This window comes from Haliotis asinina, chromosome 1 (genome assembly GCF_037392515.1).
Source record: "Haliotis asinina isolate JCU_RB_2024 chromosome 1, JCU_Hal_asi_v2, whole genome shotgun sequence".
Taxonomy (NCBI): Eukaryota; Metazoa; Mollusca; class Gastropoda; order Lepetellida; family Haliotidae; genus Haliotis; species Haliotis asinina.
The window spans coordinates 17,339,294-17,352,317 of NC_090280.1; the positions used below are offsets into that span (position 1 = coordinate 17,339,294).

A 13,024-nucleotide genomic window follows, 5' to 3' on the forward strand; every position below is an offset into this window, starting at 1 on the left:
TACGGATACCTCACAGGTACATAAAAGTCGAAGGACACGTTGAAAATAATTTTGTGATATATTGTAAAGATAATTTTATAAGGCTAAATAAAAAATTGAAATGTTTCTCGGGCATCGGCGCGTCACTTTGTGCGCTTAACAATTTTTTATTGCCATAAAATAAGATAATTTTGACTTGGCTGGGACTCAATCATCAGTTTGTCCACTATAAGAATGAGTGTCTGTAACGACGAGTGTGACTGAATCTACAATACATTAACACGTGGTAAACTTCCAAAGCTGTATCTCTGAGAGTAAAAATATAAAAATGTGTTCCTCCGGCGTCAGATTTTTCCTGTTAAAAATGTTAATAAAAGTGCTACCGCCCCCGTCACTTTTAAACAAAAATGTGCCCGAGAAGCATTTAATTTTTTAAGCAGCCTAAGAGATTCACCTTTGGGAGATATAGCCCGCCGCCTGAGGGAGATACAGTCCGACGTAATGGTCTGTCCTTACATCTCTTCGCAGATGACCTGCAATTATATCTTGCAGTCAAACCCATGCACCGACCAGATATCTATCAGCTCGGCTTTCAGTCGGATGACACCCTGTGCAGAGGACATTAAACACTGGATGGCTTGCCGCTTTTTAAAGCTGAACAGTGAGAAAACGGACTTAGGATCTATGATCTTTTTCCCAAATCTGCGCGACAGAAGTTGAGTCTTCCAGCATTTCACATTGGAGACCATGTCGTCAAACCAGCACAGAAGGCCAGGAATCTTGGCTTACAGCTGAATCATTCATCACCAAAATATGCCGCAGGACAAATGACAGTATCCGCAATATCAACCAAATAAGGAAGTTCATCACTACCAAAGCTGCTGTTTTGATGGTTCAATCATGTGTGGTCTCGTATCGGGACTATTGCAACCCTCTGATGTATGGTCAACCCAAGACCCTCATCAACAAGTTGCAGCTGATACAAAACTCGGTATCCAGAGCGGCGACGAGAACACGGAAATCGTTCTGAAGTGCCTTCGTTGGATGAAAGTGGAACAAAGGGTGAAATACCAAATACTGATGCTTGTGTTTAAGTCAAAACACAAACTTGCTCAACCTTATCCTCAAGATCTCATCACAGGTTATCAACCTTCAGAGCGTTGCGGTCAACTAGCGAGAATCTGGTTGATCCTCAATCTTCAAGGTCAGTAACCTATTGTAGCAGGGTGGTGGATATAACTCTGAGTTGTATCCACATAAATACCATCCTGTCATAATCCCCCACAGTTTCACCATATCCATAAACAATATATATACATATTGTCATACATATTGTCATTGTCATCATTTCATGCTATTTTATGTTGTCCTTGTCTACAGTTGAATGTGAGCCACTAACATCTTCAATCTCCAATACTCTTAGCAGCCTCTGATGTCTCCTGTTTCACCTGGACTTCCCCTTCTCTATTTTTAGAAACTTTCACCACCTGATATAACTTTCTAGCATCTGACATCCTTTTGCAAATATTTAAATAATGAATGAAATAATATTGTAAATAAATATGGGTTTTTTTTACAAGTATATAGCAGTGAGATACCCTCTAACTAAATAATGACGGTTTGCAGAACAAAGTATACAGAGGTAAGACTGTTGAAATCTTCCTCACCTGCAAAGAGAGAACCTCCCTCTTGTACGAGTTCATGCAGAATGCAAGAGGAGGGCAAGTGATGAAGGAAGTTAGACAAGAGGACCAAAAGGTTAATCAAAAGACAGGTAGCATCTGACAGGTGACCGTAGATCTGCAGCAGCAGGCCCAGCACTGTGTAACTCACTTCCAGGAAGCAGGCGATCTATTTCGTATCTGAATGATTTCAAGAATGTCATCAAGACTCACTTGTTCCAGGAGCCATACGAATAGGCACAAAATTATTCCTAGCATTTTATGTATATATATTGTTTATATCCATATGTTGTCAGACTCCAGCAGCGCTTTTGAGCAGTTGAGCTCAGCTGGTAAAAGCGCTATATAAATCTATTGATATTATCTAGAGATGGTTCATCTGCCTCGACGTAAACCCTGTCAACAGGAGAGGTTCTATAGGACCCAAGACAAAATCTTGGACCTTGATTTTGGACAGAATCTAATAGTTGTAAGTTGCCTTTGCGCTCTCCACCATAGAAGATGGAGCTATAACCAAGCATTGACTGGACCAGTGATCTGTATAGGTGGAGTAGCGTAGCTTGGTCTCCACCCCATTTAGAGTTGGAAGCAACTTTTAATAATTCCAGTGTCTCAAAGCATTTATTTTCTGGGCATTTATTATATAATATGATTGAATGTGAGTCGAAAGAAGAACTTTGGCCTCCTTTACAATTTTAATGGGTGTGCCATTTAGAAATAGTTCAGGGTCCTTATGTGGCTCATATTGTCTACAGAAGTGTTGACAATTAGTTTTCTTAGAACATTTAAAGCCGTTTTCGAGACACCATTTGTCTGTTTTGTTCAAACACAACTGCACCATTTTTACCACGACGAAAAATATTAAAATCATCCACGAAAAAGGACCCATCGAATCAACGAAAACCTTTGATCCGGGAAGAATGTGTGCTGAACTAGTGCGTTTGCCATAAGGCAACAATTTAAACATTTAATTTAATCACTCATTCGTATTAATGTCAGGTCAGGTGAAGTATGTTCACCAGCTGAGCGCAGAGGTAAGGCGAGCGTGTTCATCAGCTCAACCCAGGGGTAACTGAAATGTGCACCACTTGTTGTTTTAAGAGATTAGCGCGGTCTACCTGCCAGCAAACTGGGGCCACCCTGTGTATATTTCGGTGCCTTGACAAACTGGGGCCACCCTGTGTATATTTCGGTGCCTTGACAAACGATTTAATGAGCTATTGTTACCAATTTGGTTAATGAGACTGAAGGGCAACGTACGTTGTTCTGACCGTGGATTACGTCCTATTCATCTCAAACGTTGGTCTCCTGGTGTGTAGTTAAACAAAGTCCCCATAGTCGGACTGCTAATGCTGGAATTAGTCTAGGCTGATTACCAGAGCAATAGCTACTTGTTTACCCTTCAATAAAGTTTAACAAATCAGATTACATGTACATAAATTTGAAGAATTCGAAGGATGGGTGTGCCACGCATTTTTAATAATTAAATCACACCGAAACTCACTCATTTTGAAGTATTCACCAGTAATCCCTTATTTGAATTATTCACAAGGTCAATTTATTCAACTTTAATGTGAAACATATTTCACTATTAGCACTAACACGGCTAAAGCGTTAATATTTCACACAAGACAGAATATTATCTCATCATTCGGAATAGAATACAGATCACACATCTGGTGGAACGATGGGTGCGGAGACTTATTGGATGGGTGACCGTGTACGACAGCTTGCCTCTTGTGAGTCTCATGGACATGTACGAGGTACATGTGATACAGGTGGTGGACTGTCTTCAAAATTGCCTGTGTTCACCCAGAAGACCATGATTACGTGGTGAAATAGGTTGTGAGATCGTTAACCTGCTAGCTGCTAGCGCCTATCCCCTCTCTGGATGTGTGCCTTTACGTCAAATGTAAAATGTAGATAATGTTGTGACTTAAATGAGACAGACTAACACCATGTTACTGGACGCCAAGAGTTGGCACAGACACAATATCTCCAAAGACAATGGCGCCGCTCATTCTTATATTGTCGTCTATTACTGTGTTCATCATACATGTGGTGTGGTCCATCCATGAGTTTAGCTTTACGTCGATTTTAGCCATGTTCCAGCAATATCTCGGCGGGGAACACCCAAAAATGGGCTTCGCACATTGTACTAATTGACAAATGCAGGTCCACGGCGTCACCAGCGAATGCTTTAACCACTTGGCTACCTCACCGCCCCCGCAGTACCAGTCAGAATATGAGGAGAAGAAGAAAATTATTTTGTTTGTAGAGGACGTCATGGAAACTTTCAATTACAAATTCCTTGGAATAGGTTTCTACAGTCTAAGACAAAGAGATGTTTATGTTATGAAAGCAAGTTTATCTCAAATTTAGAATCAATTGAATAATCATGTACTGGCTATCAGTATTGGTGTAATTAAACGGAATTGAAGTAAAATTGTACTTAAATGCAATGACGATGAGCGTGTGGTGTACTGCATCTATAGAAATCTCTTTCCCACCCAAGACAGAATATAGTACATTATTAGTTCGCTATTGCTGCATAATATTCTTGTTCTATTTTGTCGACAGGTCGATAATGTAAGCACAATTTGTTCAAACATCGATCGCATTCAATGATGAGTTTTCATGCAAAGAGGTAGAATCGATAACTGTGTTTTGTTATGTTGAATATTTATGTTCTAACCTTGGCAGAAAAAGCGTTCATTCATTACGCCGAAGATCTGGGTTCGATTCCCCATCCGTGTACAATTGATGTGGAAATTTCAGATGTTCCCCGCCCTGCTGGAATACGGCGTAAAGTATACTCCCTCACTATATGGTAGGAAGATATATTTCGCAACAATCAATGTCAATGCATTAACGCTCCCTGGCTTTCCGTGTTCGGGACGAATCACTGTCAATTTAGCCTACTGGCGTTCTTGTCCCGTATCGGACCGTGATTGTTGAACGCTCTGTTTGTAATCTTCTGACCGGCTCGGGGTATTAAAACTCTATCTACCGCAGGATCACCGATGTGAATTAAGCCAGTGATCCGGGCTGTACGACGCATATAGCTTGTTAACAATAACGAGCACCTGTATATTTTGTTGCCATGGAAGCGATCACGTGACACTGTACACTGTCATGGCTGAAGATAGACTTCGTCGAGCGAACAGTTGACATGAGAAGAAAGATGGATTTACGAGTGTGTTTAGGAATTGTTTGTGTTCTCTCTGTGAGTTTTACATCCTCCGAGGCCAAATGGGTAGAAGGGGATTTACAGTCAAATAGTGTAAGTTATTCAAGATCATATTTCAGAACGAAAGCTCCACCAGGTTATTGGCGCGAGCGAATGTCATCAAGTTCAACGTCAAGAAAAAGCGTTTGTTTAGATCTGCCCAGTGCGTTGCAAGACTCTGTGTTTTCATATATATGTTTGTCAGGTGTGTGTAGGAGACTCACGTTAATTGCAAAGTGTAAACAGTTTACAGGTGAGGTATTTAGTCTAATGCCAGCTAGCAGTGTCGAAAATAGGCGAAATATTACAATCACTCGGCTTGCAGCCGAACCACTGATCACTGACTTCGACAAATTCTCACATTAATTGATTTTCACAAACCAGTGGATGATATAATCTTCGATGAAATAAATATCAAGAGGTGAATACATAATCTTATTACTCAAGATTTCACTGCATCACAAGGCAAACAAGACTTTCGATTTGACGACTCATCACAGGCAGGGGTGGATCGCAGAGATTCTAAACTCTTAAATAATGTGTTGTCTTTAGGATAAAGATCTTTGACAGTTTATTGACGTGTTTTACAATCAATAATCAAGACAACAAGGTATGTTTGAAAGGGGCTCATATATCCTACTGTTATTGCAGAATTTTACAGCCAAACAAAGATTTGTTTGTTGTTTCAAAACCGTTATCCGTCATGGGGTCAGGGGTTTATGACGATCTAAAGCAAAAACGTATTTTTTATCTTCAGTATTATTTAATGGTTTTTTATTTATTTTACTAGCCTTGAGTGATAAAGGATCTATTTCACACAATGATATCCAATGTTTCCTACAAGAATCACACTAGTACATGTACTAAGTTACATGGTCCACAGGCCTCCTATGCTGTTCAAGTCAAAGTAAATACAAGTAATCTTACCTTAATATCTTTTCCTGGGTTATGGAGCAATGGCATAATATGAAATGAGTCTATTGACTGTCAAAGGATTGTTGGTGTTTGCTCAAGTGTCTGATTGTATTATACTCTTATTACTTAGTGTGTAAATTTGCTTCTGCCATCATAACACATGAAATGCCAAGAACAGTCTCCTTTGAATTACAAAGTGCAAAAACCTGAGCACTCTTTCCTTTAGGGTCTGTAAGTATTTTATATGTCTTTGACACATACATATGGCAATAAATAATCCAGTTTGAAATCTCAATGAATTAGCCCCAAACTGGACAACAAAAACATCATTTATTGCAGAACTCCATGTGGTGAAAGGAAACCCATTGGCCCCTGATTCCACCTAATATGATTACCTTGATACTTCAAACAATCACAGGTTCCACCTCCTGCTCAACATATAATTACATGATCTACTAGTCATATGTATTTTTTGGGTTTTTTTTCACAACATCATGACAACTAAACTATTCTGGTATGATAATTTTAGATTACTTCATAAAATTTCATAACATGAAAAAAGTGTCTCTCTTTCTATCACTGTCCTAGCCAGTTTTGGTCATCAATCTGTTTCCCAGATGAAGTCTGTTTCACAAAAAATACGTTTTTGCTTTAGATCGTCATAAACCCCTGACCCCATGACGGATAACGGTTTTGAAACAACAAACAAATCTTTGTTTGGTGTGTGTGTAGGAGACTCACGTTAATTGCAAAGTGTAAACAGTTTACAGGTGAGGTATTTAGTCTAATGCCAGCTAGCAGTGTCGAAAATAGGCGAAATATTACAATCACTCGGCTTGCAGCCGAACCACTGATCACTGACTTCGACAAATTCTCACATTAATTGATTTTCACAAACCAGTGGATGATATAATCTTCGATGAAATAAATATCAAGAGGTGAATACATAATCTTATTACTCAAGATTTCACTGCATCACAAGGCAAACAAGACTTTCGATTTGACGACTCATCACAGGCAGGGGTGGATCGCAGAGATTCTAAACTCTTAAATAATGTGTTGTCTTTAGGATAAAGATCTTTGACAGTTTATTGACGTGTTTTACAATCAATAATCAAGACAACAAGGTATGTTTGAAAGGGGCTCATATATCCTACTGTTATTGCAGAATTTTACAGCCAAACAAAGATCTGTTTGTTGTTTCAAAACCGTTATCCGTCATGGGGTCAGGGGTTTATGACGATCTAAAGCAAAAACGTATTTTTTATCTTCAGTATTATTTAATGGTTTTTTATTTATTTTACTAGCCTTGAGTGATAAAGGATCTATTTCACACAATGATATCCAATGTTTCCTACAAGAATCACACTAGTACATGTACTAAGTTACATGGTCCACAGGCCTCCTATGCTGTTCAAGTCAAAGTAAATACAAGTAATCTTACCTTAATATCTTTTCCTGGGTTATGGAGCAATGGCATAATATGAAATGAGTCTATTGACTGTCAAAGGATTGTTGGTGTTTGCTCAAGTGTCTGATTGTATTATACTCTTATTACTTAGTGTGTAAATTTGCTTCTGCCATCATAAAACATGAAATGCCAAGAACAGTCTCCTTTGAATTACAAAGTGCAAAAACCTGAGCACTCTTTCCTTTAGGGTCTGTAAGTATTTTATATGTCTTTGACACATACATATGGCAATAAATAATCCAGTTTGAAATCTCAATGAATTAGCCCCAAACTGGACAACAAAAACATCATTTATTGCAGAACTCCATGTGGTGAAAGGAAACCCATTGGCCCCTGATTCCACCTAATATGATTACCTTGATACTTCAAACAATCACAGGTTCCACCTCCTGCTCAACATATAATTACATGATCTACTAGTCATATGTATTTTTTGGGGCTTTTTTCACAACATCATGACAACTAAACTATTCTGGTATGATAATTTTATATTACTTCATAAAATTTCATAACATGAAAAAAGTGTCTCTCTTTCTATCACTGTCCTAGCCAGATATGGTCATCAATCTGTTTCCCAGATGAAGTCTGTTTCACAAAAAATACGTTTTTGCTTTAGATCGTCATAAACCCCTGACCCCATGACGGATAACGGTTTTGAAACAACAAACATATCTTTGTTTGGCGTGTGTGTAGGAGACTCACGTTAATTGCAAAGTGTAAACAGTTTACAGGTGAGGTATTTAGTCTAATGCCAGCTAGCAGTGTCGAAAATAGGCGAAATATTACAATCACTCGGCTTGCAGCCGAACCACTGATCACTGACTTCGACAAATTCTCACATTAATTGATTTTCACAAACCAGTGGATGATATAATCTTCGATGAAATAAATATCAAGAGGTGAATACATAATCTTATTACTCAAGATTTCACTGCATCACAAGGCAAACAAGACTTTCGATTTGACGACTCATCACAGGCAGGGGTGGATCGCAGAGATTCTAAACTCTTAAATAATGTGTTGTCTTTAGGATAAAGATCTTTGACAGTTTATTGACGTGTTTTACAATCAATAATCAAGACAACAAGGTATGTTTGAAAGGGGCTCATATATCCTACTGTTATTGCAGAATTTTACAGCCAAACAAAGATTTGTTTGTTGTTTCAAAACCGTTATCCGTCATGGGGTCAGGGGTTTATGACGATCTAAAGCAAAAACATATTTTTATCTTCAGTATTATTTAATGGTTTTTTATTTATTTTACTAGCCTTGAGTGATAAAGGATCTATTTCACACAATGATATCCAATGTTTCCTACAAGAATCACACTAGTACATGTACTAAGTTACATGGTCCACAGGCCTCCTATGCTGTTCAAGTCAAAGTAAATACAAGTAATCTTGCCTTAATATCTTTTCCTGGGTTATGGAGCAATGGCATAATATGAAATGAGTCTATTGACTGTCAAAGGATTGTTGGTGTTTGCTCAAGTGTCTGATTGTATTATACTCTTATTACTTAGTGTGTAAATTTGCTTCTGCCATCATAAAACATGAAATGCCAAGAACAGTCTCCTTTGAATTACAAAGTGCAAAAACATGAGCACTCTTTCCTTTAGGGTCTGTAAGTATTTTATATGTCTTTGACACATACATATGGCAATAAATAATCCAGTTTGAAATCTCAATGAATTAGCCCCAAACTGGACAACAAAAACATCATTTATTGCAGAACTCCATGTGGTGAAAGGAAACCCATTGGCCCCTGATTCCACCTAATATGATTACCTTGATACTTCAAACAATCACAGGTTCCACCTCCTGCTCAACATATAATTACATGATCTACTAGTCATATGTATTTTTTGGGTTTTTTTTCACAACATCATGACAACTAAACTATTCTGGTATGATAATTTTAGATTACTTCATAAAATTTCATAACATGAAAAAAGTGTCTCTCTTTCTATCACTGTCCTAGCCAGATATGGTCATCAATCTGTTTCCCAGATGAAGTCTGTTTCACAAAAAATACGTTTTTGCTTTAGATCGTCATAAACCCCTGACCCCATGACGGATAACGGTTTTGAAACAACAAACAAATCTTTGTTTGGTGTGTGTGTAGGAGACTCACGTTAATTGCAAAGTGTAAACAGTTTACAGGTGAGGTATTTAGTCTAATGCCAGCTAGCAGTGTCGAAAATAGGCGAAATATTACAATCACTCGGCTTGCAGCCGAACCACTGATCACTGACTTCGACAAATTCTCACATTAATTGATTTTCACAAACCAGTGGATGATATAATCTTCGATGAAATAAATATCAAGAGGTGAATACATAATCTTATTACTCAAGATTTCACTGCATCACAAGGCAAACAAGACTTTCGATTTGACGACTCATCACAGGCAGGGGTGGATCGCAGAGATTCTAAACTCTTAAATAATGTGTTGTCTTTAGGATAAAGATCTTTGACAGTTTATTGACGTGTTTTACAATCAATAATCAAGACAACAAGGTATGTTTGAAAGGGGCTCATATATCCTACTGTTATTGCAGAATTTTACAGCCAAACAAAGATTTGTTTGTTGTTTCAAAACCGTTATCCGTCATGGGGTCAGGGGTTTATGACGATCTAAAGCAAAAACGTATTTTTTATCTTCAGTATTATTTAATGGTTTTTTATTTATTTTACTAGCCTTGAGTGATAAAGGATCTATTTCACACAATGATATCCAATGTTTCCTACAAGAATCACACTAGTACATGTACTAAGTTACATGGTCCACAGGCCTCCTATGCTGTTCAAGTCAAAGTAAATACAAGTAATCTTACCTTAATATCTTTTCCTGGGTTATGGAGCAATGGCATAATATGAAATGAGTCTATTGACTGTCAAAGGATTGTTGGTGTTTGCTCAAGTGTCTGATTGTATTATACTCTTATTACTTAGTGTGTAAATTTGCTTCTGCCATCATAACACATGAAATGCCAAGAACAGTCTCCTTTGAATTACAAAGTGCAAAAACCTGAGCACTCTTTCCTTTAGGGTCTGTAAGTATTTTATATGTCTTTGACACATACATATGGCAATAAATAATCCAGTTTGAAATCTCAATGAATTAGCCCCAAACTGGACAACAAAAACATCATTTATTGCAGAACTCCATGTGGTGAAAGGAAACCCATTGGCCCCTGATTCCACCTAATATGATTACCTTGATACTTCAAACAATCACAGGTTCCACCTCCTGCTCAACATATAATTACATGATCTACTAGTCATATGTATTTTTTGGGGTTTTTTTCACAACATCATGACAACTAAACTATTCTGGTATGATAATTTTATATTACTTCATAAAATTTCATAACATGAAAAAAGTGTCTCTCTTTCTATCACTGTCCTAGCCAGATATGGTCATCAATCTGTTTCCCAGATGAAGTCTGTTTCACAAAAAATACGTTTTTGCTTTAGATCGTCATAAACCCCTGACCCCATGACGGATAACGGTTTTGAAACAACAAACATATCTTTGTTTGGCGTGTGTGTAGGAGACTCACGTTAATTGCAAAGTGTAAACAGTTTACAGGTGAGGTATTTAGTCTAATGCCAGCTAGCAGTGTCGAAAATAGGCGAAATATTACAATCACTCGGCTTGCAGCCGAACCACTGATCACTGACTTCGACAAATTCTCACATTAATTGATTTTCACAAACCAGTGGATGATATAATCTTCGATGAAATAAATATCAAGAGGTGAATACATAATCTTATTACTCAAGATTTCACTGCATCACAAGGCAAACAAGACTTTCGATTTGACGACTCATCACAGGCAGGGGTGGATCGCAGAGATTCTAAACTCTTAAATAATGTGTTGTCTTTAGGATAAAGATCTTTGACAGTTTATTGACGTGTTTTACAATCAATAATCAAGACAACAAGGTATGTTTGAAAGGGGCTCATATATCCTACTGTTATTGCAGAATTTTACAGCCAAACAAAGATTTGTTTGTTGTTTCAAAACCGTTATCCGTCATGGGGTCAGGGGTTTATGATGATCTAAAGCAAAAACGTATTTTTATCTTCAGTATTATTTAATGGTTTTTTATTTATTTTACTAGCCTTGAGTGATAAAGGATCTATTTCACACAATGATATCCAATGTTTCCTACAAGAATCACACTAGTACATGTACTAAGTTACATGGTCCACAGGCCTCCTATGCTGTTCAAGTCAAAGTAAATACAAGTAATCTTGCCTTAATATCTTTTCCTGGGTTATGGAGCAATGGCATAATATGAAATGAGTCTATTGACTGTCAAAGGATTGTTGGTGTTTGCTCAAGTGTCTGATTGTATTATACTCTTATTACTTAGTGTGTAAATTTGCTTCTGCCATCATAAAACATGAAATGCCAAGAACAGTCTCCTTTGAATTACAAAGTGCAAAAACATGAGCACTCTTTCCTTTAGGGTCTGTAAGTATTTTATATGTCTTTGACACATACATATGGCAATAAATAATCCAGTTTGAAATCTCAATGAATTAGCCCCAAACTGGACAACAAAAACATCATTTATTGCAGAACTCCATGTGGTGAAAGGAAACCCATTGGCCCCTGATTCCACCTAATATGATTACCTTGATACTTCAAACAATCACAGGTTCCACCTCCTGCTCAACATATAATTGCACGATCTACTGCTCATATGTTTTTTTTTGTTGTTTTTTTCACAACATCATGACAACAAGCATTCTCAAACTATTCTGGTATGATAATTTTATATTACTTCATAAAATTTCATAACATGAAAAAAGTGTCTCTCTTTCTATCACTGTCCTAGCCAGTTTTGGTCATCAATCTGTTTCCCAGATGAAGTCTGTTTACATGGACAGTGTGCAAGTAGGTATAAATATCAGGTTACATTCTGCAGTTTTAGGTTGCACCAATGCAAAATCTAATTTTTAAATGGTCAGTCGAGCCATGCATTGAGACACTCAGTACTATAATTTTTCAAAACACACACAGGTCACACAGGTCACACAGGTCAAACAATGTGGAAAACTAGTATGTACAAGTAAAACCCTTAAAGCTCTGCTGAATTTTTCAATTTTGCCCAACCTGAAAAACAAAACAAGTGCTGTTTAGCTGTTTTGATGTCTAAAATAAATGCCGATTTAGAGTGAAATGCAATTACACAAATGATGGGTATTTTTTTGTCCAGTCATTCCAGTTTTTAAGAAATCCATTTACATTCTTACACTAGCTCTTGTTTCATCCATTTCTGCAAAAGGAAAAAGATTTCTTTAGTGACATGTTCAATAATCAAAATTGTCCCTTTTGGGACGATGGACACAGAACATATTATGTTATTGTAATGACATGCTGACATGTATTATCAGAGGTTCATTATTAAGTGAAGTGAAATTCAGGTTTACTTGCAGTTTGAAACCGTAAGTGGAAATTATCAAGAAACCAATGGAGAAGTAACATACCATTATTTGATTGCCCGAAATGGAAACTGACTTGACCCTGGAATCTTTGCAACTGTAATCTTTCCCTTGTTTTTTTTCCGTTATTATGGTTCCAGAATCATCCATGATCCATCATGTTAATCAAACTTAGATTCACTTCCTGGTATTTCAGCGCTTTGTGCATAGGAATGTGAACGCCAGTTATTAACTAATCGAAACGTCTCTCGGCACAACAGAGTTTAATAACTGATCTTGTAGAAACAA

General features: G+C 37.4%; 1 protein-coding gene across 1 annotated transcript in view; it reads left to right on the top strand.

Moving 5' to 3' along the window:
* Nucleotides 1–4,793: 4,793 nt before the first annotated feature.
* Nucleotides 4,794–13,024, top strand: part of LOC137287590 (transmembrane protein 145-like) — a 36,652-nt gene continuing 28,421 nt past the window's right edge. The window contains exon 1 of the mRNA XM_067819965.1: nt 4,794–4,944. Coding sequence (XP_067676066.1) covers nt 4,834–4,944 — 111 coding nt within the window. The 5' untranslated portion in view covers nt 4,794–4,833. The remainder of the gene's footprint in view (nt 4,945–13,024) is intronic.